The following is a 27,462-nucleotide window of genomic DNA, read 5'->3' on the forward strand; positions in this document are numbered from 1 at the left end:
TATTCATTTCTTCCCATTCTTAGCTATGTCACTTTTGACTTGGCTATTCTTGACTTGAAGATCCTTCGCTTTGTTAAGAGATTTCCATTTGTAGGCTCCTGACCCAAATTTCTGCTAGAAAATACAGCAAGAGAAGAACAACTATTCCCCTGAGAGCACAGGTCTTATTTGCACATATTCCCAACAATTTGTCGGTATTTTCCAATGGCATGCTGCTATATGTTTATACAGAAACTATTACAGGGACAAAATCACAGACCTAGATGAAGTCATCACCTATTTTCCTTGGTGTTTCTGTAGATGCAGCTTAGAATTTCTGAGTCCTTTTTACAATTCTATACTTTCACGTCTAAAATACACACAGGGAAGTGTTTCAAAGCCTAGAATGTCTGTTACCTGAATCTTCCAAATAGCATGCGGTCATATGCACCAAAATTCCCATTAGTGCTTTACTGATAAGTATTTCTATAAGGTTTTGACTTTGCAGTCTTTCATACTGAAAGACTGGAAAAAAATACTTCAACCATGCAAGTCACTTTCATTTATTTTCAAATGAATCTACGTTCTCAATTACTTCTTGTCTCACTACAATTACTCTCAAAATGAAATAAGATAAGGAAAAAAAGGTCTTGTAACTGACTGCTATTCCCTGCAAGTTCAAACTGCATTCTTGTTTGGTTACCTCACCCTCTCCCTCCCTTATAAAAGAGAAGTTTTCTGTATCTTCATGTCTTTGAATAGTCCTTCATAATGGAAAACTGATTGATGTTCTGTTTCTTCTACATATCTATTTCAGAAGTCATCTTCTCAGTAATGACTTAATTTTCTTGTGTATAATTCTCTGTTTTCTCTGTAAAGCAACTGTTTGCAAATCTTCCCATCTCCCATCTTTCTTCATAATCAGATATTATTGGGTTTCCACAGTTCCCTGCAGTTAGCTGCACTGAAGTATAATGTTATTGCATTTTATGAACACAGACCACTGAATTCAGATAATGCACAATCACTGCATAAAAATTCACCATTTCTTCCTGTATCCAGTCTGTTCTACAGCAAATAGGAGAAAGAGATAAAATCCTTAGCCTGTGCATCACACACTCATAGGCATTGATAATGAAGTAGTCAAATTCATAAGCAAATCTAAAACCATTTTCTTTCCAGGAAAAATCCCTGCAGTTTTGTAACTACCCTGTCTCCTTTTAGTTTCTCCAAAACTCTGTAAAGATGACAGCTCACTGAAGCAATTCTCCATTATCAGTATTTAGAAAACGGTTCTACATAGATCCTGGTTTCCATGGATGTTTTGCGACTAGATTCTCTGGTGTCTTCTAGATGTTGCACTTACAATGCCCTCTCACTGCTGGGTCTTTGGAAAGAAAGATGGGTCATCTTCATTTGTCCAACTGCTTATTTTCATGAAGTGGCAGGGACCTAACATTAAAACTCCATGTCAGTTTTGTTTGAAACTGGTCAAATGATAAAAAAGCTTTTGTAGAGAGATGAATATTGGGAGAGGTAAAGCTTACAGACAGCTTGTTTCCTCAGAAATCGTGCTAAAAATAGAATTAACGTCTGTCTGCAGTAGTGTTGGATGAAGGAGGCAAGTAAACAACAGGACCTTGATGCAATACCTCTGTTCTAAACTGTGAACAACAATCACAGATCTAATCCTTGCTGTCAAAAGAAGAATGTGACCATATTGAATGATTAACCAAAAAAGAGAGATTCTCAGACAGATTAAAATTATCTAATATGTAATGGGGGTTGAGTTCCATGTAGTTGATAAGAGGTTTTTAAAAGCACAGCATGATCTCCCTCTCTGACCTCTCTCCATCAGTGAGCACATCTTTGCAGACAACATATCAAGAGATGTATGTTACTTGTTAAGCATTTCAGAAAATGCACATGCTTAGTATTCAAATACAGCATTATTGTTTTCTCATTCCTTTCTAAGAACAAAAAGTTGCAATTGCATGCAATGATACGATCCAAATCTCAGTTAAATTAGAGCTTAAACACAGAATCTGATGTTGTGCCGTACAAACACAGATCGCTATGACAAATCAGGGACTGTACACTGCAAACCCAAAAACGTTAGTCCATTGAACCATAGCGCTGAGGTCAGTCTGTTGCAGGAGAAACAAAAACCACAAGTTCTAAGTTAGTATAAATCTCTTCCTTTTTCTACATTCAATATGAAAGTCCCATTCGTCTTAAAACAGAAATAAAAATCAAATGGAAAGGTAACTAACTCCACAAAAACAATGCAAACACCACTGCTCACATACACTCTGCAAGCCTACTGTGCACTGTCTTTGGCTACTGCGCTAATTTCATGACAGGAATGATAAAATTCAGATGTCTTCAAAGAGCAAAAGGGCTACCTGTCAGTTATCCACAGAAAAGATCACAATTTAGAATTTAAAAAAATCTCTACCAAGTGCATCCTACAACCACAAACCTGACTGATTTCATTAGCATGACTGACCATGTTCAAGTTTTCTTAATGGGAAGAATCTCTTTACCAACTTTCAGATTAGTTTAGGATAGGTATTTAAAAAAAACAACAACAAATCCTAGCCAGCTTGACAAGCAAGAAAGTTGTAACCAAGTGCTACAGATTCACAATACACAATATGCGCGTTCGTATCACTAAGGGACTGTAACGGATAACAGACTGACAAGTAAAAACTTGCTGTATTTTCATCAGCAAACAAAATGGTATTTATGTACCAAATGAAATTTTTGCAGAACATTGAAGGCTGGCACTCTTCCTTAATATACATATCCCATCCCAGCTGTCGCCTTTGCAGTACTTGCTCTCCAAATAGGGAGAAACACGGGATCTGTTCTTGTCATGGAGTAGCCTACACAGTTTTTGTGAAGCCAAACTAATTACCTGTGGCCCATCTGGTTTAAACCAGTAACAGAAGTCAAGAAGGAGAAATGTGCCAACAATTATGTGCGCTGAAAAGAAAACATGAAATTCCAGCAGACACCTAGGGACAAATTAGCCTGAAAACTGCTGTCCTCAGAGCTGAGGTACTCTGGCAGACCAGTCTGCACAACATACACTGTGTTTTTCAAGTTACGTCAGAATTTTTATCTGAAACTCTTAAGCCAATGTAAGAATTTACCTGTTTGACAAAACCAGACAATTTGAATACCAAAGAAGTTTATTTCAATACTTGTATTTGCTGTTTCCATTTCTGGGGAGGTTAACTGCTCTCCTTTAATGCTGGTTCTGTTCTATTGCTTCATCCTGTTCAGAGGAGTCATTTAAGCAAGACTATGCATAAATGAACATCCACTGTGTCACCATTTGGTTCTCCTAATTTCCAAACTATTCTAGTGCCTTTCATGCCAGGGCTTAATGCCCAGGCAAGCCATGCTCCAATGGCAGAACATCACGCAAAAAACCTTGTACCCTGGAGCATATGAGCCTAATTTAAAAACGTTAACACACCAAATGTAGGCTTAATTCCTTCTTGCAAAGATTAAAATGCTCTTTTTATTTTTTGAAAGTTTTCCAACTTCACACTGAAACTTACTCAGTAATTGCCCTACAGCAGCTGGCTCAGAACTGGTAGAGCTACAAATGCCAGACATGGTGAGGAATACATTCCACTCTTCCTACTCTTTGACCGTCATTAGTTGACCTACAGATTATTTTAATGATTCTCCCAAGTAGGAATTCAAAAGTGGTGTGTACACCTGCTTCAGCATATCAGTGCAGCCAGATCTTGGCTGCGTTAATTTTAGATAGTAAGGCATAGTCTTAAGAAAGCCACTTCTAAGAACAGATTTGTTCCTCTCCTTTCTGAATCTATGCAAAACGCACTGAGACTTTCATGGCGTCAGTCAGTGTCATGCTGTACTGAGCTGGCAGCCTAAAAAACAGCAGCAAAACCAGGAAAGTCATCAGCGAGGGAAACAGATGTAGTTTAGAGCTGTTAACAAGCATCCAGATTTACAGTAGCTAACAGAACAGTTTAAAAAGAGATGTGGCTGACAGAGCTACGCTTTAAGCCTCTATACAGGGGAGAAACAAAACACGAGCCCAACAGCATGAACAAGTATGATTCAATGGTATTACTATAATTTGAAAAGGTTATTAAACTTTCTTCAATAACTGTTACTCAGAAGTAGTCAGTAGTTATTTCCTACCCGGTTTTCTGCTCCTCTCGATATAAACTTGTATCTCAAGCTGTATCTTGTGATCCAAGTCACATATATTTTACAGGTTCTCTAATACACAACAAAAACTATTATGCCAGTCAGCGAGCCAGACAGCCCACTTAAGAGTCATTTCTATGCCTTCTTGAGTGCCAAATTTTATGCACAGAGCCCGATTTCAAATTCTCATGATACACATCCGTACTCTCCATATTCCTGACGATTCATAGGAAGACTGATGACCTTGGGAAAAACGGAGGGCAGCATGTTATTATCAAGTAGGAAGCTGTACAAAGTTATAGCTTTCAGATTTCCCTTCCCAAGCCCCATTTCTTTATATTGCTTGCCCAAAGAGATTATCTCCCAGCATCAAATTTCTTTATTAGGAAGAGCAAGCACGGGAGAGCACACTCAGAGTATGTACTAGCTAAGTCTACACTGAATACATACTGATCATTTTTAGAACTGCTTGCTCGTATGTGACTTCATTTGTCAAATTGGAAGGAAAAGTGAGAAAGACAATAAGACATATAGAAAGATCAGAAAAGTGCAGCAAAAGCATTACTGATTCCAAAAAAACCAAGATTATTATGGCCAGGTTTCTCACAAACATTTTCATCTTTCATAACATTAAGTGTAGGTATTGGTAAAACAGAATCCTGCTTAATAAACTCAACTCTACAAAGGTGGGGTTTTTACCATGCTGTTATTTGACATAGTCTGATAAATTTAAACTCTTATCTGAAACAAGCAATATGTTTCCTGTTCTTTTAGTCCCTGGCATTATTTACTTACCAAAAGTTCAAGGTTATACATTCTGGCCCACATCATCCTGCCCGAGAATGATGTTAAAAGTGAGTGGCAGTTCCTATTTCACCCCAAAACACAGACATCTCAGAAGCTGTTTATAATTTAATTGAATTTGTTTACAATCCATTACCATAAAAATTACCCTGTTGTTCACTTGCATATTCTGCATCGGAATTACTACTACTTGTTAGAAATGTTTCTAAGGAAAACAGTGCATATATACTGGAATAGTATAAATGAAATAGTATATATGAAAACAGCTGAATCACAGTAAAACCCTGTCAAGGCTTTATAATCTTCTTTACTCTAAGAACAGTGACAGTGTATTGGGTTAGCGTGGCAGGGTTTTGGTAACAGGGGAGGAGCTAGAGGGGTGGCTCCTGCGAGAAGCTGCTAAAAACTTTCCCAGCTCCAAGTCTGACCCAGATCTGGCCAAGGCCGAGCCAATCAGCACCTCTGATTGACATATTTAGGAGGGAAAACCAAAGACAATCTGCAGTGGAGGGAGGAGTGGGATGTGATAGGAATGACAAGGCAGACACTGAGGTCAGTGGGGAAAGGTGTGCTTTCCCGTGCAGCCCATGGTGAGAGGGCAAGCTGTGCCCTGCAGCCATGGAGGGTCACAGGGGGGCAGACACCCTCTGCAGCCAGGGGAGGACCCCACGCCAGAACAGGGGCATATACCAGAAGAAGCCCGTGACTCTGAAGGACCACACCATGTGAAAGGGACCCACGCTGGAGCAGTTTGTGAAGAACTGCAGCCCATGGAGAAGTTCATGGAGGACTGTCTTTCCTGGGAGAGACCCCAAACTGGAGCAGGGGAAGAGTGTGAGGAGGCCTCCCCTACCCTGAGGAAGAAGGAGCAGCAGAGCATGTGTGATGAACTAACCACAACCCCCATTCCCCGTCCCCCTGAGCTGCTGGGGGTGAGGAGATAGAGAAACTGGGAACAAAGCTGAGCTTGGGAAGGACAGAGGGGTGTGGTGAAGATTTTTAAGATCCCTTTTGTTTTGTTTCTCATTGTCCTACTCTGATTTGATTGATAAGTAATGAAAATAATTTTTGTTTCCCAAGTTGAGTCTGTTTTGCCCATGACCATAATTGGTAAGTGATCTCTCCCTGTCCTTGTCTCAACCCAGGAGCCTTTCCTTATAATCTCTCCTCCCCATCCCACTGGGGAGAGGAGTAAGTGAGTGGCTGTGTGGTGCCTAGGTTCTGGTTAGGCTTAAACCACTACATACAGTAATGGCTCTTGAGATATTTTCCATTTTTCTCAAAGTCTCTTGTCTCATAATGCATATGTGAACCAAAAACTATCCTCAGTCAGCAACTCCTCATGGCTTTTTAAAAAATGTAGTGTCAAGAACACTTAACACTAATCCAAATCGCTTACCAAATCTTAAAACTTTGGACTGTTTGAAATGTAAGAAATGTTTGATTGGGAACAAAACCCAAGTTGAAAATCATAGCAAGAGATCAGCCACAGTAAGAAGCAGCATTTTAAAATGATGGCTGGGATATAACTGCACTTTGAATTGCTGTGCTTCACAGACAGATGTGGCAAACTTTTCAGCGCAAGGAGAAAATAGCTCAGTGTCTGACAGAAAGTGGTTTGCAATGGGCATGCTTTGTCAATTTCCCACCACCCATGAAAATTCACATAAGGTTGAAAATTTAACAGTATGGGCCTCTCCAATGTTTTAGACATCATTTTGGAATTTTTACCTGTCATTTTAATTTGCTGAGTCTAAAAGCTTATAAATTCTCAATTTAAAAACAGAATGCCAAATCCTGTCTTAGGTATCTTCAGCTGTCTCCATTCCTTTGCTGTATCTGCCCTACCCACACTTTCTTAATCACAACTAAAAGAAAAACTTCTCTAGATTTGTAGCTTACCTAAAACTTTAGTAGGAAAGCTTAACAAAGAAAGCCTTCAAAAGTATCTATTAAAAAAGGAATTAGGCTAGCTTGAGTCTCAGGTGTATTCCCTACCTGAGGAGCTCTTCAAGAGAAACGGGGAAGGTGTACTTGTGCATGTTTGCTTTGTTCCTGGGACAGAGGAAGAAAGTATCCCAAGAGTGTACTCTCTCCTTTCTCCCACTGGCTCGGCTCTGCTTCCTTGCACTCTTCTGCCGAACAGGCATTCATGGAGCATTGATTCTGCCACCTAAAAAATTATTAAAGGTGCTATTCTTCCTCTCTTTGTGCAGCTGTGCATCACCTGCTACACAGATGTGTACTATCATGTCCAAAATTTTCCTAGGTGCTTCAACAGTGTTTTGCCATCTGATGTTATTCTTTTTCTAGTGTTCAAACTAAGAATTCTTTATCACGAACTAAGAGTATTTTTATAATTTTCTTCCAAGCTGATGTAAAGACCAATGTATCATTGTCACTTATACAGCCCCTATTGACACATTTGTAGACTTATTACATCTCCTGACAGTTTTTTTCCTCTTTTTAATATACTTTTTAATATATAGTTCTTCAAACTTTCCTCAAATGAGATATTATCTGCACTTCTAGACATTTTTCTTGCTGTCTTCTAAATACTCTCATTTTTCTACATCCTGGTATAAATACAGTACCCCAGACTGAGTTTTTCATGAGACCTGCCTAGCACTAGAGCAGAACAATTACCTTTTGTCACCCTGAAGCTCCCTGCCAATAGTCTCAAAAACTGTTCTTTTCCCTATAGCTCACAGCACTGTGTCCTTGGCATTTCGAAACTGTCCAATTGTCTTCCAGTACAGGTCTGCCCAGAAAGTTTCCATGCATTTCCATGTTATACTTCCCCCTCCTTAAAATAGTATTTTATATCCATCTTTACTTAATGGCGTGGCATTAATCCCAGGTAATTTTTAATGTTTATGGAATAACTTCAAGATCTGATCACCTCCTGTCAAATGTTTAATTACCAATCTGATGTCTTTCAAAAACGTAGAAGCAATCCACCAGTCTTACTATTTTAGGAAAATGCTTTAGGTCACTTTCATATGAGATGCATTACTCTACCACTGCTTTGGCCTAGATTTTACAGAGGTCCAGCAGACTCTGCAGAGGACCAGCAAAGATTGATTTTTATACTAGATATACACCAGGTGGAGTGTATCCAGAACATATTAGACTTGCTAGGCATGTGCCACACAGCTGATCTGTGCTGTCCTATACAGTCTGCTCTATACCATACAGACACATATTTCTTCCTGAAAAAGCTAAGGGCCACAGCTTAAAATATATGGTTCAGGGAGCCATGTATTAAGGGAGATTATATAGTAGGAGATTTAAAGAGAGTTCAGAGAAGAATGATCCAAAGTCTAGAAAATATGATGCATACTAAAACATTAACAGACTTTGGTTTATTTACTCCATACCAGGTTTGCTGAAATGTCATTCCAGTCTGACAGTTGCACATCTGCAGATTTAAGTAAGCTAGCATTTAAATTCATACTGACAGATTTTGTTTCAGAGATTAGAACCATACTTCACATTTCCACTAATGCTTCCCAGTCCTTCTGCCAGATGTAAAACTGTGAGGTTAAGTGCACCTTTTAGCAGAGAAAAACAGGCTTGTTTTTAATTTAAACGCTACTTCTGCATATACTATCAGAAACTGGCCAGGAGATAATTCATTCTAAATAAACTGTGTGCAATTTGCCAGTAGTAGTATTTTTGAGATCTTCATGAGGACAGTGATAGCTCCAATCATTTGCTTCACTGTAATTGGGAAGCATCAGGGATGAAATTGTTGCTGAACCTGGATAAAATATGTAATAATCTAGTCAGATGAAATTCAATTTACTTGCAGACAGGAAAAAGTTACTATTCAAATTCAAAGCCTCACTTTTTGCCTTTAAAAAAAATGCATCCCTAACATATTATAAGGCATATAAGTATAGAGAAACAAATAAAAGAACCAACTCAATCCCTGTGATTTACAGACTTAAGAGAATGGGTACAACCAAATTTCAAGTCCCGTGTGCCTTTTTTTTTTCCCCCAACAGCATATTTAGGCATAAAGGTAGTTCACCCCAGCACAGCTATTGTGTTTGGAAAGAGGCTTGTGATAACAGTATAAAAACTTCACACTGCTTTGACCAGTATAATTTCTGCAGTACAATAACCACCGAAGTGCATATATTTAAGCCAGGAATTTAATCAAGCCCAGGATTAGTCAGCAGAAATGGAGTTACCCAGCATCACAAATAGGCAGAACATGCCTGACTACCCACTGCCATTTCAGAAATGGTACTCATACCATTTATCCATGCATCCATATCCATGTGTATTAAAAGCAGCAACACTAACATTTTGAGACAGTCTGTTGAAAGACAGGCTGGAAGCCTTCAGCAAACCATCTGCTCTAGCACAGCAATCCTAGCACCTCTCTTCAGATACACGCAACTACAAGTCTCCCATCCCAAAGGAGAGTCACAGTATAACACACACACTTTTTAGAGCATAGCTTTGGCTCCTGCTGTTCCTCTCGCTTGTAAATCACTTATGTCTGCAGGAAAATCATGCAATTCCTGGACATCAGGTGGAAGGAAATAGCTCAACCTGTGTTTGCCACCATGGTGGCTCTACATGCATTCTGTGTGACAGCAAAGCTTGCTAGAGAGATCCATGCCCCCCAGTCAGCCTCCACACACATTTCCACCTCTGGATTATGTCAGTGCAACTGTCTCTTGACAATGATGTAAAAAGATACGTTAAAAATGCTGTAAAGGAATACAAAACATATCTAATGTGTCTGGTTTTGAATGACGCTTTCTTTTAGCCAGAACATTTCACGAGCAAACCAAAACCCAAAGGCTCCACTGCATCCTTTAGTTATGAAAGCAAGATTCGGCTAGAGGATCAGTCTCCCTCAGCTTTGTTTGTAACAGCTGAATTCAAGAAATTAAACAGATGACCCAATCTGTTTCCTTCCTGCATCATGCACTTGGTCTCATCTGCAATGCTGCATTTTCCAGACTGTTTTTTCCCTAAGCAAACCAGTATTTTTAGCTCTTAAAAGTGTCTCCTTTCAGACAGCATTTGCTGCCAGACTGCTTTGATCTTAATGCATATCAAAGGAGCCTAAATTACAACTTCCTAAATAAACTGCTTACATTTAACTATGCTCTCCCTTTAAAGTTTAATCAGGGTAGAACACAAAAGGAACAATGTTTCAGCCGCTAGCATCCCAGCTGGTTAGGGTATTCCACATACAGCTCATGTCTCCTTTATCAGTCTTTCGCCAGCTGTTGAACTCTAAAATATTATTTGATTCTTGATGATACTTATTTCCATGCCTTTTGCTGTATTTTTGATTAACAGGCTACAGCGATTCCAAGAAATAAAGAATATAAGATGCATTAAAGCATACTTTCAACCATGCGTACGTGTAAAAGCCCAAAGTGAGTTTCAAGACATGAGATACTTAATACAAAATGGGAAGCACTTTTCATTTGAACCCTTGTTATCCTATAAATCAAAAATTTTCAAGCACAGCAACAATTTAAACAGTCAAGTAAGGCAGAAAGAAAATTTCAGGATTCTGCTTATTGATATCATTAAATCCAACATACTTCTAAGCTTTAAAGCATGCACGGACATTGGGAACGGTTTAGGATGTTTCTGTAACAGATGAATGCACTTACAGCTACTTATTTAACCCATGGAGTTAGTGATTTTTCTAGCCAATGCAATAGGAAGTCATACATGGAAGACACACAAGGAAGACAGACAGGTGGCTTATATGTTAATAGAAAAGAATGTGACTAATGCAATTATTCTGGGCAATAAAGGTTCATAAATAAATCCCAGAAACTTTAGGAATGCATAAAGAAACAAAATAATTGGAAAGAGAAAAGAGGAAAGAGACTATTGGATTCTTTCATATAAACCACGGATATTATTTCCCACAGCTAGGGCATCTCTAAATCCCTGTTCACAAAGGTTTTGAGTGAACCTACTATCCTGTCAATATGCAGGACAGCAGCAGGAGGGGCAATGACAACACAAGGTCCAAACCTCACTGTGGTGTTCTACTGCAAAATACTCCTGAAAGACAGTTACCGTAACAAAGCAAATTCTGGTCAAGTCAAAATGTGTTTAAGAATACAGAGGGCTTCTACTCTTGTTTTGGGATTTAGAAAAACTAGACTGTAGAGCCCCATGTGGCTACACAGAAACAAAACAGATTTAGGTCTCTCTGGCTATGAGACTGAATCTGATGATGTCAAGAGGCAATCGTGATGAACAGTAATCTTAAGGTTTGTACTACTCTCCACTTTCTCCCTACCACCAAAAGGAGCAAATGCACTTTAATGTGAACACTGTTTACAGCAATTACTTAAATTCTACCAGAGCATGCATTAGCATTTTAAAAAGCATCTGTGTGATGAAGTGACTGATAAAGCATTTTGGAAAAGTGTTCTCCTTTGCTTTATCTGTAATAGACTACAATAAATAGCAACAGAAAATTGCTTTAAAAGGAACTATCAATTGGGATGAAACATATATCATGAGAGCAGAATGAAAAGATTGGAATAAATGACAGACAGGAGAGAAGGCATAGTAATTTCTCATTATTTTTGACTTAACCAAAGCACAAGAATCTCAAAGTCTTTGTTAGCACAACTGAAAATCCATGTGATGCAAAGGCATACTAGCCCACAAGAAATTAGAGTATTAATGGTATGTGACTGTTGCAACAGCTATCTCATGAGCCAGGAATAGATGTTTAATGGCTTAGTTTACATGTCTTTATTTCTAAAGAAGTATTGCAGTTATTGCTCTGTGCTGCAATGAGTTATATACAACAAGGCATATAACCCTTCGGCTTACTGGGAGCCATGCTAGCATTTCAGAGGGCAATAGCCAAAAGCGTGGTTCAGTTCCTGGAACCTTCCCTGTAGAAAGTTTACCAGCATCCATGAATCAGAAGCAGCTTCTAAGCATTTATATTCTGAAGCAAATCTGAACGACTCTCAACATTCTCTCGAAAGAAAGCTGGCTTCCTAAGACTGAAGTACTACCAGCCACAAAAGTGGCTATCAACAGCCATGCAAAGACATCCATGACATTAAGGAAGAACATAGCTGCGCCATAGCTCTGATTACTTGCAACACATGTGATGCCTCATCCTGAGAAGCAGTGCTGATTAAAAGCTTCCTCCTTTTTAAAATCCTCTGCATTTTATGGCCTTAACTTTCTTTCCAATAATTGTGTGGTGGGCAAATGACTACTGTCTCCAGCTCTGGGAATACCACACACAGAAAAGATCTGACTGACCAGAGGAGTTTACACTAACTTAAAACTTAACATGCAAGCCAATGAAGAAGAAGTAGATTGTGATAAGAAAGCATGTGAAATAGTCCCAGGTGAAACCCAAGCTGACAAAGAAACCTCAAACATGAATATCAGATTGCTCCTGAGAAAGACCTCACCGTGCTGGTGACTCATCTTTCTGCTCATGGAATACTGTCAAACCTCAGGATCCACAGGAACAGTGGAAGGGTGTGCATAACACCATGGAAAAGATGTAGAAAGTGGGAAGGCTCTTCATAACAATTCAAGCTGTAACGTTAATGAGGCTTTTCTGTATTAACTAGACAATTTAGACTATCAGACCATTGAGACATTAAGTGCACGAACAATTAAGTTCTTCACCCCATCTATATAATGCATTGCTTTTTGCGCATCAGAAGATTTGGAGTGTAGCAGCATGCCAGACTGCCTCAGGATTACAGGGTGCGTATTCTCACATGGGAAGGCCATGGGAAAAAGAGAGCACAGCAAGGAAAAGGGAACAAGCCACACCACGCCTAGAGAAAAAGGAACAGCATGAGGTCTAGTGTCATCCTGACACTTGGATCTACTCTCTTACTCTGACATAACATAATAGAAACTAGTACTGTTCTACAAGAAAGTGTCTCACAAAACATGATGCAAAACTCACCAGAACTGAAGTAGATGGAGAGGCTTGATTGATAGGAAGGAACCTCAAAATGCAGCTAAGCTGTCAGAACCCTTCAGCCCCTAAAGAAAAAGGCTCTGCACAGGTATTATTTTACAGGACTGTCTGCTTTATCAATATATATGGAATTTATTTTGCTTGCTTTTGCCATAGTCTTCAACACATTGCTTCTCCCTATTAGAATTTGGTGGCCAGCCACACATGGGATCAAAGGGAATTTTGCATTAAACTAGCTACTTCATTTTAAAAATATTAAACCAGTTACATCGTGCAATAAAGGAAAATATAAAGCAACAAAAACCATCCTGAAGTACACAGTTTTACAGAAAATAAACTGCAATCAGATTTCATGCAGCTACTGAAGAACAAAATTACAGGTAGGTATTATTCTGGACTTTCAGTCTTAAGATAGCAGAAAGTGCATATCCTGTGTTCAGGAACTGGTTTTGATGGGGTTACATCACTAACCTACAGAAGAGGTGACATCAGTTGCAGTGCAGACACTAACTGATCTCAGCACACAGACAACTTTTTAATCGCCTACTACAGGGTCCCTGAATCTTTTCAGCACTCAGCTTTTCAGTTCTGCACAGATATCTGCTAGCAGAAATGCTTTGTTTCCCACTTATGCTATCGGACCTCCCCACAAAACTCAACAAAACCTTGAGACCATTGCAGAGAAAACTCCAGCCGCAGCAGAGACATTTACATTGACGGTCTTCTTTCTGAAGACCATTTCATGTACGTAATCCTCTACAACAGGTAACGCTTCAACATTCAGTCATATCCTATGACAGTAGCCCCCGCCAAACCTCTTTAAAAAACCTAATTGCAGTAGTTTTAGGGATAAGATAGCCCCTTCTACCACAATTCTCTGAAGGTATAATGTATTCCCTGTATATCCTTGTAGCAGTATTGTATACCATTAACACTTTTCCACAAGGTACACAACAGATAGCTATGCTCACAATGAAAGGATCCCATGCATCTTTTGATGTGGAAGGACATCCAAATGTGAACAAATGTTACCAAATGGCAGATGGATACTGGCAGAACTCTTGCTAATAAAGCTATATAGCATTGGCATAGCCCACCTTTCCATTTGAAATGGCAACAATGAAGTCACATCACTCTGCTGGTATTCTGAATCCCTTTCCACCCTTGTCTTCAGTTCTACCTGCTCACTCTCACATGGGTATCATAACTGATTGATCATATAAAACCCTGAATGACTACATAAAATCACCCTGAAATACTGAAAGACTGGAGAGCCATTTTCTTTCCAGAAAAAGACTAGAGATGTAGTAAAACTGGTTTTTCAGTTTTACTATATATCACTTAAATAAATGTAGAATCTTTTCCTAAAAATGTAAAAACTTAAAGAGGATTCAAATGCCTTCCAAATATAATGAAACTACATTCTCATTTTCCACATGGGTTTTGTTTGTTCAAAAAATATAATTTTTGGAAGTAATCTTTCTGCTATAAACACTGAAAGATAAGAACTGCTTACTGCTGTTGAGCCAGAAAAAGCATATAAACCAGTACATCTGTCAGATTCAAATCACTGCACAAATAAACAGAATCATTAACAATTCTAAATACTATTCTCTTACTAAATGCATCTTCTATACATATGAACTATCAAGTCAAAACAGTAATTTTAAAAACTCACAGCCCATTCTACCTATAGAAAGAATTCCTTCCTGTAGCTCTGTTTTCCTAACTTGAAGAATAACTATTACCTATGATTGCTGAAACTGTGCCCAGAGGGTCAGAAAGTTCTTTTATATGCTACCTTTATGACACCCTTTTCACTCCTCGGCAACAAGTCATTAAGCTCCGTAACTGTTTCTGCTCTTGTTCTCCTGAAGTTCTTACCAGACATTTTGGGTTAACACTACAGCAGGAGGCCTCTCTGCAAGTTCTTTCGACATCAACAGTTATAAGGTCTATATGAATGCACACAGTTACTAAGACTATTCAGTGCAACATGCATGAAAGAAAGTATTTCTCATCTGGAACCTGCCAACTAAATAGGGATACTCACCCTGCTGCAACTGCAGGAGGGATGACCAGTATGAGTTTAAGTTGTGCTTCATGTAGAGCTTCAGAAAGGTGAACAAGCAAGTGAATCAACTCCCTGAAATATAAATATATTGTTAGAGGGAAAGGCAGTAAAACTGGTGCAAACTTATATATTGGTAAGTTTAAAAGTAACAGTGGAAATAATTGAAAAGTTGCAGCTGGCAAGAGAGCCAAACACAGTTTGTAGTGAATGACCATAGCAGAAAAAAAAAATTAGGAAGATTGGTCAGAGGTTACCCTCTTCCAGGACTAAGAACACTGAACTGCTGGAGACAATCTCAGCTTTATTGGAACTGATGATCACCTTGAGGCTAAAATGTTTCCTGGTTTTATTTTAACCTAACTATGCACTGTTAGCACATAAACACAGCCTATCTTATCACATGCAGGTCACATCTGAATGTCATGTTCAGTAAAAAGAATTAGATCAATACAAGAACCAAGCACTGTTCTGAAACAAGCTGCTGTTGAATACATTCAAGTTGTCACTGTATTACTACACGAGGTCTGAGAATTTGTAAAGATGCTTTCACAGCAAGACATGCAATCTTCAAGGGATATTTCTACTGCTGGTTTTTTTTTTTTCCTCTGTATAAATAATCCTTTTGTTTCTCAATACATTACCATATAGCTAACAAATAAATGTTTGACAATGTCATATTTGGAATGATCACCTTCCATATGCCTATTTTAAAGACTTTCATATCCATATTCTAAACATTTCAATAGGAAAACAAATGCAAAATTCTTATGTAAACTTGTACTGGATCTGTCTGAGTTCATTTTCCCCACAGCAGCCCTCACAGTGCTGTGCTTTGCACTGGTAGCTGGAAAGGTGTTGATAGCACACCAGGGTTTTGGCTACTGCTGAGCAGTGCTCCACAGCATCCAGGCTCTCTCTCTCCAACATTCCCCCTTCACCAGTAGGTTGGGTTGGGCAAGATCTTGGGAGGGGACAGAGCCAGGACAGCTGACCACAGGGATATTTCATACCAAATCATATCTGCTCAGCAATAAAAGCTAAGAGAAAGGTGAGGGGTGCAGGCATTCATTATGACAACATTTGTCGTCTGGAGCAACCGGAAGCCCTTGTATTGTGTACTGAAGCCCTACTTCCCCGCAAGTAGCAAGACATCACTTGCTAATGGGAAGTAGAGAATAAATCTTTTGTTTTCCTTTGCTTCTGCACACAGCCTTTACTTTTGCTTTTTTAAATTGCCTTTATCTTGACCCATGCTGGTTTACATCTTATTCTCTCCCCTCCCCATGTTACTGAGGAGGGGAGTGATACAGCAGCTTCATGGGCACCTGGCATCCAACCAAGGTCAACTCACCACAAAACTGGTTTTAGTCTTCCTGATTTGAAGGATTTAATAGAAAAACCTTCAGAGCCAGACTAGAGAAACCAAGTTTAATGGCTACTATTACCTTAAGAGGGGTCCAATATTACCTTCAGTTTGAACTATATGGCCCTTCTGTGTGCCTTCCTTAAGCCATTTGACTTTTCAGAACAAAATCAACTGTCATATTTACCCTTTGCGGTGGATCCACAAAGGCAATCAGACAGGTATTAGCACAGAGTTCTAGATCTGTTCAGAATTATGCCTGCACCTGAACCGAGTAGAAAGCAACTTTATGACCCATTCCAGTAAGGTAAAAGTGCTAAAGCAGGTATGGCAGAATATACATAATCCAAGTTAAACTCCACTTCAACTAGATTGCACATGAACCTTCAGAAACATCTTTTGGTAGTCATGCCTTTCAAGGCAGTTTCATCCTAGAGATTTTCTTCTGAAATCATTATTTTCCAATACAATTATCCATCACAGTAATGATGCTTGACTTGCACAATGTAGACACTATCCAAAGGTAGCCAAGTATTTTCGTTTTCCCTGTAACAGTTTGATGGCTGATGAAAACTTCCTAAGAACACTACAAAAGCCATTACTCTCAAAATCCTGTCAAACAAACAAAGCAAGTTTTATCACTTTCCCAATATCATCACTACTTTGTGCTTACAAATTGAGAGCTGGCTGTGCTGAACAGCTCCTGACGAACTGTCACACTGCCACCTATATTTCTCTTCTGGGGGAGACATGAGACTACAGGAATCAGCATTTGGTCTGTCTGTAGCCATTCCTCTGGCACTGGATTATTCTACACTGTTCATCAGGAGGGATCCCTCTGCTCTGCCTGGCTGCCTTTGTTAGGTGTAGGATCTCTCTACCATGTGCAAAACACTTGCTGACTTTAAATGCAATTATTTAGAATGTGAGGAGATAGAAGGAGGGGCAGAATAGGACAAAAGAACCTAACATAGGTGAAGAGCAAGGTAATGACTTTTTCATTTAGAAACAAGGCTAATACCCTTGTTCCCACTCTGCATCTCCACGTATCTGCCTCAGCTCCTAAAATTTTGTTGTCCAGACAGCAATGCTTTGAAACATAAAAAGAAAAGCAGTTGGGATTATTCTGAAGCAGCTTCAGAGGGAAAAAAAAATTTCCAGTGAATATTAAATTCAAGGTTTCCCCCTTCTTCATCAATGACACCTACCAACAGTTAGCTAGCAGAGGTAAAAATGTATCCCTGAAAGCAGTGACACACCCACAAAACCAGTGACTGCACAAAAGCAGTTGTATTTTAAACCTAGAAAGGCATATAGCATAAGACCACAACCTACAACTGTAAACTAAAGACAGGGATTTGTGGCCTGATAAGGAACAGGAGTGCAGTTTGGATTGCTAGTTTTACTTTGTAACTAGCAGTCAGGACTCTAAAACCAGACTCCATCAAAACAGCCACTTCCTCTCACCAAATCCAAGCAGGTTGGATATTAGCTGGTTATTAATAGGATATATGGATATTAGCTCTGGCCAAAAAATAATTGGCTTCAACTTGGAGGAGTTGAGGAAGAAAAGGGGTAGCTGGACAACTGCAGATTCTGGCTCAAGCAACCCTCAACTAACCTCTCAAGCCAGGTCTCTGGGCCCCGAAAACTTTCAATCAAACCAGACAGGATTAATGGTTAAAAGAGTTAATTTAGGTTCACTTCTACTTGTCAGCCAAGACAGATTATGTAAATCCAACACGCACTCTTCCCCTCTCCCCCAAACAGCAATAGCAGAATGCTCATTTATTGTATGCTATAAATTAAATCTTTACTATGTCCCAGCAGTGCTTTCCAGTATTTTAAACAAAATATTCTCCCATATTACCACTGGTAATTTTGAAAGAAAAGATACTGACATTTTAAACATGATAATGAGGTGCAGGAAAGTAGGAATAGAATCAGCCTTACTGAAAAGGCTTCATTAAATATTTACCAGAGACTTCACCATTGTCAAATTTAAATTCAGAGTAGCTACTAAAACATTGGCAGCTTTAAGACTCTATCTTGAGCTAATTAAGGTCTAGTTCATTCCTACTGTTTCAGGCCTTCTATGATCACTACCATTTGGTAGGTCAATTTTCCAAGCGTTCATGATTTCAAAATACCTTGTCCCCTATGAAGTATGCAGACATCCAAATTTTCATCACCTAAAGTTTAAGGGAAGCTTATTTTTGCAGAACTCCCTTTTTTCCAGCACAGCTGGTCTATTGTGTTTCAGACACCTTGTAGTACAGTTTACTTCAGTGCACAAGAGTGGGCTGTAGGTGTATTTGAAAAGCCTTGCAAAAGACACATAAGGCTGTCACATCCTTCCCTTCAGTTATGTGACCCTTCAGAACTCTGCAACTTTCCAACTTCGGCCAATTTTCTGCACAAGTTGGTAGTCAGTACTCCCTAAAATTTATGCCTTGTCAAGAAAATTGGACAGAATAAAGCTGTCTATTTCAAGAAGAAATTGCCCTTTCATGCCATTTCATTGCCTAGTTAATACCAAGGAAGTGGAGTGAATTATGGCAAATCTTTGATTAATAGATTAATTTTTCAGGGACTAACATGAAGGATAGAACTGCTAGCAGATCTTTTTGCTCCTATACTCCTACCAACATTAATAAGATGTCTGAAGGTCATCTTCTGCATGATACCAAGTGCCTCCAGCACGTGGTGACAAAAAAAAATATCACATTTTTCAGATTCATTCTGTGTGGTGGCAGTGCCATCTGTCAGCTAATGCCAGACTCATCAGAATAATGTGTGCACTTTTATGTATCCTGTGAGATTCTGATGGGTACGTTCATGCCTTTTTCACAACATGACCCAGGTCTCTGGAGAAAAAAACCCACCCAATAATCCCACAAGTGAGATGAGCAAGACAGACATCATTCTGTGTAGCTGTTAACTAAATAAGCAGAAGAATATTCACTTGCTCAGTTATCTCAGTATTTCTGCCATGTACATTTCTAAATGTAAATGCCACAGGATGAATAACTTGGAATATTTCAGTCAAGAAAGTTTTACATAAAAAACAGATATTAAGAAGCAGGTTTTGACTATAAGAAGCAGCAAAACAGATTAGAATTGAGGTACCGTCTGTATAGGATATCTTGGCTGATTTAGATTTTTGTTAGGAGTCTAATTTCCTGTGTGTTAGGATAAAAGATGGGAAGCTGAATACTTTGTCACTGTGCAATGATTGTCAGCATGCAAGGAGGCAGAATGAGTGAGATGCATCTCTCATCTCACATTAAATTTGACCTCACTGTGATTTTTATATCAATAGTTCTATTCCCAGAAATCACAGAGAAGAAGTAGGTACCAGTACTATAGAAGATACTTAGGAGTATCTGTAACAGACATCTACAGGAACCTGAACTGAACTGCATAAAAGCCCTAAAACTTAGGTTCTCATACACATATCAAGACAAGTCAGGTTCTTCAGATAGAACAAGTGGTATTTTGGCATCTAAACTGAAGAACCTAATGCCATTTTATCTATCCAAAGGCATACAAAACATGCATAGAGTATTGCTGCGTAAGACTCGAGGCATCTAGGACCCCACACGAACAGACAGAGACCAGGCTGCCTACTACATCCAACATGAAGCCAGGCAGCTGTATTTAGGCACATAATTCTCTTACATAAAATTTACACTGTCAGTGAAATCAACATGTAAATGAATATGCAAAAGAAAGCAGCACAAAGGATTGATATAATTGAAGACTTTAGTCTGCTGAGCATTAAGAGCAATTCTAACCCCAAACCAGATTGATTAGAATTTTGCTGGTGAAAACAAACAGATTAAGTTAGTTCTGCTTCAGAAGATGTAAACCAGAAGATATATGGTGAGCCTAAAACCACAGAATTCCATGTCTTAGTGGATGCTGGCAACATAATGTCCTAGCAACATTTTACCTCATCTGTAATGCCAGCTAGGATAAACAGGAAATTGAAGGCTTTTATAGAAAACTCCACAGGCCTTCCAGGAAGAATTTTCACTTGTTCCTAATGTTGAAGGGAATACCCTCCAAAAATTAAGATTTTCTAGAAACATGGAAAGGGCTGACATAGAAGTGTCTAAATTTGCCTCATTTTAAAAATACTCAGTGATCCCAGATTCTTAAAACTGGCCAATCACAGGATTTATGGGTTACAGAAATTTTGCACAGAGCTAACACTGTTATCCTGTTATATGGAAACACTTACCGTTCTTTAGGCAAGTCAGTGTTTCACACCCCAACAGTGGGGAGAGCATGTGTTCTGAAGATGTCATCATGCCTCTTTAATCTATCCAAAATGTATGTCCAGCTACTGAAAAATGGTATCTCACGGGGACACTTACTCAGCTGACGTCTACTCAGAGAGAGCTTCAACTGCAATTAATCCAGCTTTCCAATATATGAAGTAGTGCTTAAATCATGACCAAATCATAATGCAATTTATTTGTGAGTTAGAACACTCATTTGCAGGTTTTCAGATTCTTTTGCAGACTCATCTGCCTTAAGAATATCGGTGCACTCTGCTAAAAAGTTTCACTGCCCATTGTCTTTAGAGGGTGGATGCTGATTTTGTAGCGGAAACACTGTATGAAGCCCGAATGTTCCATATGCAAATCCCACTCTAGTATTTCAAAGTCTGATTAAGAAACCTGTGCTGTATTGAGTGTTCCTGCACCACTAAGGTGGTGCTCCGCATGGGATCATGGATCTTTTCCATAACACTATTAAAAATAACAGGAATCATTTCCACAGCTTTCCCCTCAACAGAGATGTACAAAAGGATGTGCTAGAATAACTGAGTGCCATTTCATTATTTGTTATTTTAATATCTATGTATCCACTTATTTTAGATTGTGAAAAGTGAAAACCATAGTGATTCTAAGTGAAGTATTTTTTACTTAGATTCACACCACCACTCTGTCAGCTCATAAGGCAAGCTGGCAGCTGCAGCCTATCCCCAGAAGTTTTACTGCACCTGTGTTGAGTCTCAATAACCTGTTGCTAACTGCTTATGCAAGACTATTCCTTGTATTTCAGGATAAAAAGAAAATAAAAAAATCAGATTTTTTTAACTAAAACCTGTTTACAGTAAGAGAAACAAGTTATATTACCTAGTCAGGTCTCCCATGTATTGTTAGACAGTTCTGAAAGTAATTTGAAGGCAGACTGTGTTCCTAGGAGCATCATTATGAACTTTTGTACCTTTTCCTAGGAGTAGGTTAAGCTACACTCAGGTGTTTGACCTTGAAGAACCTGAATCAGGTAAGCCCACACTACGTACCTAACATTAAAGCAGATACTTTATATGGAGCATACAAAATTGCTGTACTATGAACACTTCACAGCTCTGAAGGATCAGGAGTCATCTCTGTGTTGAAACCTACATACCAACTGACCCCCACCCTCCCGAGGTTAAGAACATGCCTTTCTCCTAGTCTTCGACACTTTCGAAATTTGACACAATCGGACAAGGAAGCTCAGGCATGAATCACGTCACCATACTGCCACTCTGTGGGCTAAAGAGCTCATGGGCTGCTGCAGTTCTTTCCTGGCAGGGATAAGCAAAGCGAAAGACCACCTATGCTTACCCATTTATCAGGAATAACTCTGCTCTGCTGTTCAAAAGGAAATTAACAGATCCCAAAGTAACAGCACTCAATGTGCAATAAAAATACAGGATTGCCAACATGCTAAGGTCACTGAGTTCTGCTCCTTAACGTCTCTTCAAAGCATCTGTTCAGTCTAAAAAACAGTGGTAGGGAAAACCCCTGGGGCAGTGGATACCCAAGTCATTCAGTTTTAGTACAATTGATAGGACAAACTAACTTAACCTCAGAATGAAGACACTGGTCCTGTAACTTACAAGGATCATGAGACAAAATTTCAATGTCTTCTGCTTTCACAAAACAACTGTTACTCCACACACAAGCCTAGCTTCAGCTTGCTGCCTGATTCGAAATGCTCGTCTCTGAGGAAGCAAGCTCAACACTGACCACTAATAAACTGACCACTACACCCAACTTCTGTCTGGCAGTTACTAACTGCTTAAAACATCTTGTTGGCTATCTTACTAAGACACTGAAATAGGTTCGGATCTCTTAAGAGACCAACTCAGAAACAACCTGGCAAATTACCTAATTATAAGCAAGAGCATCTAGCTTAACGATTATTCCTTCAAGTGCAAATCGTGGATCCCCTGACAGCACTACAAAGATTAGGCAGTTTCAACTCTTTGTTCCCAAGTGTTGATTTTACAGGGAAAGGTAGGACTCTTAATAGCACACTCAGCTCCAGAAGTTACTATTATATGCCATCAGTCTGTAACAATTGTCCTAAACAGAATAACCTAGAGTAACCGTTTTTGAAAGGTGAAAGTCTTCCACAATGAAATCTGCATTGGAACTTTCTTTTAATCTATTTTCCTCCAGACATTTTAAGCAATAGAGAGTTGGTAGGAATACTGTGCTTTAGGGAATGGATGCCTGAATTTCCAGAGGGATCTAACAAAATCTTCAGACTGCTGCACTGAATCATTCATTTCACCACATGTTCTGCTTTTTCCTCATGAAGCAGCGGTTTGGAGATTTCCTTGCCTTGACTCTGTCCAAGGTGTTAAGATGGCAAAGGAGCTTTTGCTCAAGGGAAACAAATTAGAATACGTCAGGACGCAGCTTAATATGGTTAAGCCCTTTAGTTTTAGCAATTACAACAAATGCAGACTCATTGAAACTTCATAGCAGAGCTACTAAAATGTAGGGCAACTACTCCAAAGTTATGCTTGCAGGAACTGGAAGCCAGTTCTTCCTTACATCTGCTTCCGTTGGGGATGTTGGTTTTAGTTTCAGTATTTTTGAAAGATCTCTCTCTAAAGGTTTGGCATGTTTCCTGATCAACTCAAATTTGGTGGTGTTGAAAGCATCCCACACTTCCAAGCTTCACCCAGTAAACCAAACCAATCAATGTTATCATAAAGGCCAGTGCCAACATCTGAGTAAGCATGCAACTGAGGTACCCTCTTCACCCTTGTACAACAGTAACGTTTTGCAGAACTCAAGTATGAAAGGCTAATGTGGTCTGCTAGCTCCGCTATGAAGACTGTTATGTAATCTCTGAATGGAGTAGACTTCTACTTCATTCTAAAATAACTGGAACAATCTTCAGCTGTCCTACAATGAATTGTATTTATTTATAATAACAAATTCAAATCCACATGGACAAATTAAAAAGATGCTTTAAAGGAGCCTAATTTTAGGAACTGCATCCTAGAGTCTTATACTCACGTTTGCTTTTGATTTCCCAGCTGACTCCAAACTTCAACTACAAAACCATCAAAATTTTCATTCTAAATAAAGGGAATCGACAACAATATACAGTTAATCACTATGCTTATTCATTCTGCTTGTATCAGAGATGATAATACAGTATCAAAGCACACAATTACTGCAGTTTTTCTTGTACTATTACAGATTGAACAGGCTTTGTATTCTTATACTAGCTTCAACTTTAATACAGCATTTCATGAAGAAGTCAAAGAGAAGAATTAATTATTTAACAAACACAGAAAAGTTGAAATATTAGTTATCCAAGACTTCTACTCTTACAAGTTAAACCAGTACAGGATTGGGAAAATTCAGCCATTAATGAAAGATGGTTGTAAAGCAAATCATTTGACACAGATTTACATGTACCTGGGTAAAAAAAACTCATGAGCTCTTGAGCCTAAAGATGTAAATGCTAACTTGGTATATGCATGAGTCCAAACATCTCCCACAGTTGATCTCAGTTGTGATAATTTATGTTTAGCATGATCAAGGATACTATTGCCCATGAGTACCCTTTCCTTAAAAGGTCAAATATTTCTGAGGACCTAAAATTCATGTATCAGCTATTAATTTTAATAAACTATTCAGTTTACCTCTACATCTATCTTTCTCTAGAGCACATTAAGACTTGTTTACATCATGTAGCAAGTGACAAAACTTATTCTGACAGTAATTAAACAGGCTGTTATGAATCAACCACTGAAGATGAAAGTCTCTTGGGTGCAACTTGTTTAGTCCTACACACGCATAGCTCTAAAGCCATTAACTAAGGGGCTGTCCAGAAAATCTTAGAAAACAGTAACCATTCCTTAAAGGTACTTCGCTGTACAGCCTCCCTCCAGCCTCTTAACATTTCAAAGAAACTGGTTTATCAGACCTGAGCAAAACTGTACAGAAACAGATACCCAGTGAGTTATTCTTGGTATTAAAAGTGGCTCATTAGCTCTAGAACACTGAGCCTGTAACACAGAAAACAGTACTCACTGCACCCGTGACCCTTTTTCTGCCTATCAAAAAATGCTACTACTCAGTTTAGCCCCTGACTAATAGATTTATTTGTTTAATAGAAATCTAAAAGAAAGCAGTCTCCTCACTAGGCAACTTCCACGAGATTTTTATCAGGTATCTGCTACTGCCTCAGTATCATTCAGCATGTTGGCAGCTTGGAATAGGTTTTATCAATCACAGTTTATAGCAGGGAAAAGTCACCAGTCCAGCTGCCTATGATAACAAGGTTATGTTGATCAGACTTAGACAGTCTCACTTTAGACTTGTAGTTAACTGCATATAAGTGTTGCTATACTCCATATTTACAGGAATTGTAAACATACTAGGACACACTATTAAGAATTCTGCCTCATTCTTGTTTTGAGCAGAATTTTATTTTGCAAAATATAAAGGTACTGGAAATGAGCAAACACCCACTACAAAATGAATCAAATATCATCTCACACTGTTTTATAAGCATTAGCACAAACTCTTCTTACCTTGGCTAGCAGAACCATGTTCTTGGAAAGTTCCTCTATCTCATCCTCACTGCCAAAAACACTCTCGAAGTCCTGATAAGTCCAGCCATCAAACAAAATTCGAGGTACTATCAAGCAAAGTCATCAATCAGTAGTGAAAATTAAGGTATTAGCTATATTGGAATATTTCTGCAGAAACAGAATACAGCAGATACAGGCAGAGATGCCACTAAACAACATATCTCATGACTAAGACATTGCTCTTCAAACAACTTCAGCAACACAGATAAATTGATGCTGTAGACCATTCTTCTTCATTTTATGTTTAGTTAAAGGTCATTTGACAACGTGTTGTTAAAATGCACGGATACAAGTTCTAAGAAAAGATACTGTCACTTGATTGAACTATCTTAATTGAACTATCACTCAGGGCCGCACGTAGAGTCTTAACACCAACGTGAAACAGCAATCTTTCGGTAAGCTGTGCATTTCTTCTATCACAAGGAGATGGAAAAGTTCACCTCAAATTCTAATCTACTCTTCTGTACACGACTCTGTATTACTTCACTCTTCTACTCATCTCAAAACCCTATGACAAATTTTATTTTGGAAAACATTGGCACTTGAGCTCACATAATTTCTTTTTCTAACAACACAAAACATTATAAACACTACAAAGTACGCCTCCAGAGAAGGCCCTGTGACCCACGCTTATCCGGAAAAGTTAAGGTAAAATATTAGGGCATCAACAGGATCAAAACTTCAGTTACTTACTTCTCTATAGTTAACTGCTTTTATTTTTCTTCTAGGACTTCTTCCTTCATACAATTCTGCTACAGTAATCTCCTTTCTCCCATATGACACCTGGAACAAAGCCTTCTTTTGCTCTACTAGCAGTTAAAGAAGAGAAAACCCAAACAAACATAAAACTGAGGCTCACCTATTTTGATTGCTTTGGAGTTTTTTCTGACATCTTTCATCCAACCTGTCAAACAGTATCAAGTAAAAGAACAACTGTTAAAATATAAATTATGTTGACAATGACAACGTATTTTCAAGCATTCTTCAAAAAATGTAGCGTAGTTTCATTACATCTATCTTCCTGCCAGACTACTAGTTCATAACCAACACAGCCAGTTAAAATATAAATTATGTTGACAATGACAACGTATTTTCAAGCATTCTTCAAAAAATGTAGCGTAGTTTCATTACATCTATCTTCCTGCCAGACTACTAGTTCATAACCAACACAGCCAAAACATCTTCTGACGCACAGAATTCGAAGCTGTTCACCTCCACCACAGCATAACTAGCATTTACTACAAACTTACAATAGTCCCTACCCAACCTCTCCTTGCTGCTTACAGTTCTGCCTCATCATGGAAACTATCTGCCTTACTCAGAACACTTCTGTAATCACCAAGCACTACCCAGGAGGAATTTTTTTTTAAGATGGTATTTTCAAGTACATCCAGTTCTCTTACAAATTTATTCTAGTGTAATGACTGCTTAGTAGACACCACATGATAAGAATTAGAACAGTTTAAAATGAGATTCCACATTCAATCAAGTTCAAAATCATATACTTAGTTATTATTTAAGAACTTACTAGCTGAAATCTGAACTTGCTGCCAGTTTCTTGTCAGTGAAAGGAAAAAAAACACCCCATAACTTCATCAGATTAGATTTATCTTCCATTCCCAAACAAATTCACCCAAAGATTTTTGCAAAAGGGAAAAAAAAAAGGTAACAGGAAACAACTGCACAGTGAAAATACCAAAGACTGTTTCTGCCTGCAAAAATTCTTTGTCCCTTTCTTTTTTTAAGAGGAGTTTTGTAGACAGCCTGGTGGGAGAGACAATCTTCCTACTTAGTCTTTGGACAGATAAACTGTGTACACATGTGGAAGCAGGTGGGGAGAGAAAGAAGTTCACTTTGAAGAAAACTCCCCAAAAAATGGAGCAGATGGAAGTACTTCACTATGAGACAGAGAGAAAAATCCACATGCATATATTGCCAAAGCTACGTAGTCTGCAACAAGACCAGTAATCTTACTTGAAATGAATATTCAAAGAAAAATAAAATAACACCTTTATCAGCATCATGGAGCCCAGTGAACTGGAATCTTTCCTTCCCTCTCCTTTTCACTTGTAACCAGACTGGTGAGATTAGTGTAAATTTGTTTCCAAATATTTTAGCAATGTCATAGCCATGGCCGTTCCACTTGCAAAAGAAAGGAGAAAAAAAAA

At 38.7% G+C, this 27,462-nt stretch overlaps 1 protein-coding gene across 1 annotated transcript in view; it reads right to left on the bottom strand.

The window, feature by feature from the left end:
- CHID1 (chitinase domain containing 1) overlaps positions 1-27,442 on the bottom strand; it is a gene marked incomplete at its 5' end in the record, with an annotated part of 78,826 nt that extends 51,384 nt beyond the window's left edge. Inside the window, 5 exons of the mRNA XM_010147072.1 lie at positions 15,003-15,095; positions 23,706-23,767; positions 25,235-25,341; positions 26,154-26,198; positions 27,304-27,442. Of these exons, the coding sequence (XP_010145374.1) occupies positions 15,003-15,095; positions 23,706-23,767; positions 25,235-25,341; positions 26,154-26,198; positions 27,304-27,442 (446 nt within the window). The remainder of the gene's footprint in view (positions 1-15,002; positions 15,096-23,705; positions 23,768-25,234; positions 25,342-26,153; positions 26,199-27,303) is intronic.
- Between the last annotated feature and the right edge of the window lie 20 nt (positions 27,443-27,462).

The sequence above is a fragment of the Eurypyga helias genome, unplaced genomic scaffold (assembly GCF_000690775.1).
Source record: "Eurypyga helias isolate BGI_N326 unplaced genomic scaffold, ASM69077v1 scaffold4062, whole genome shotgun sequence".
Lineage (NCBI taxonomy): Eukaryota > Metazoa > Chordata > Aves > Eurypygiformes > Eurypygidae > Eurypyga > Eurypyga helias.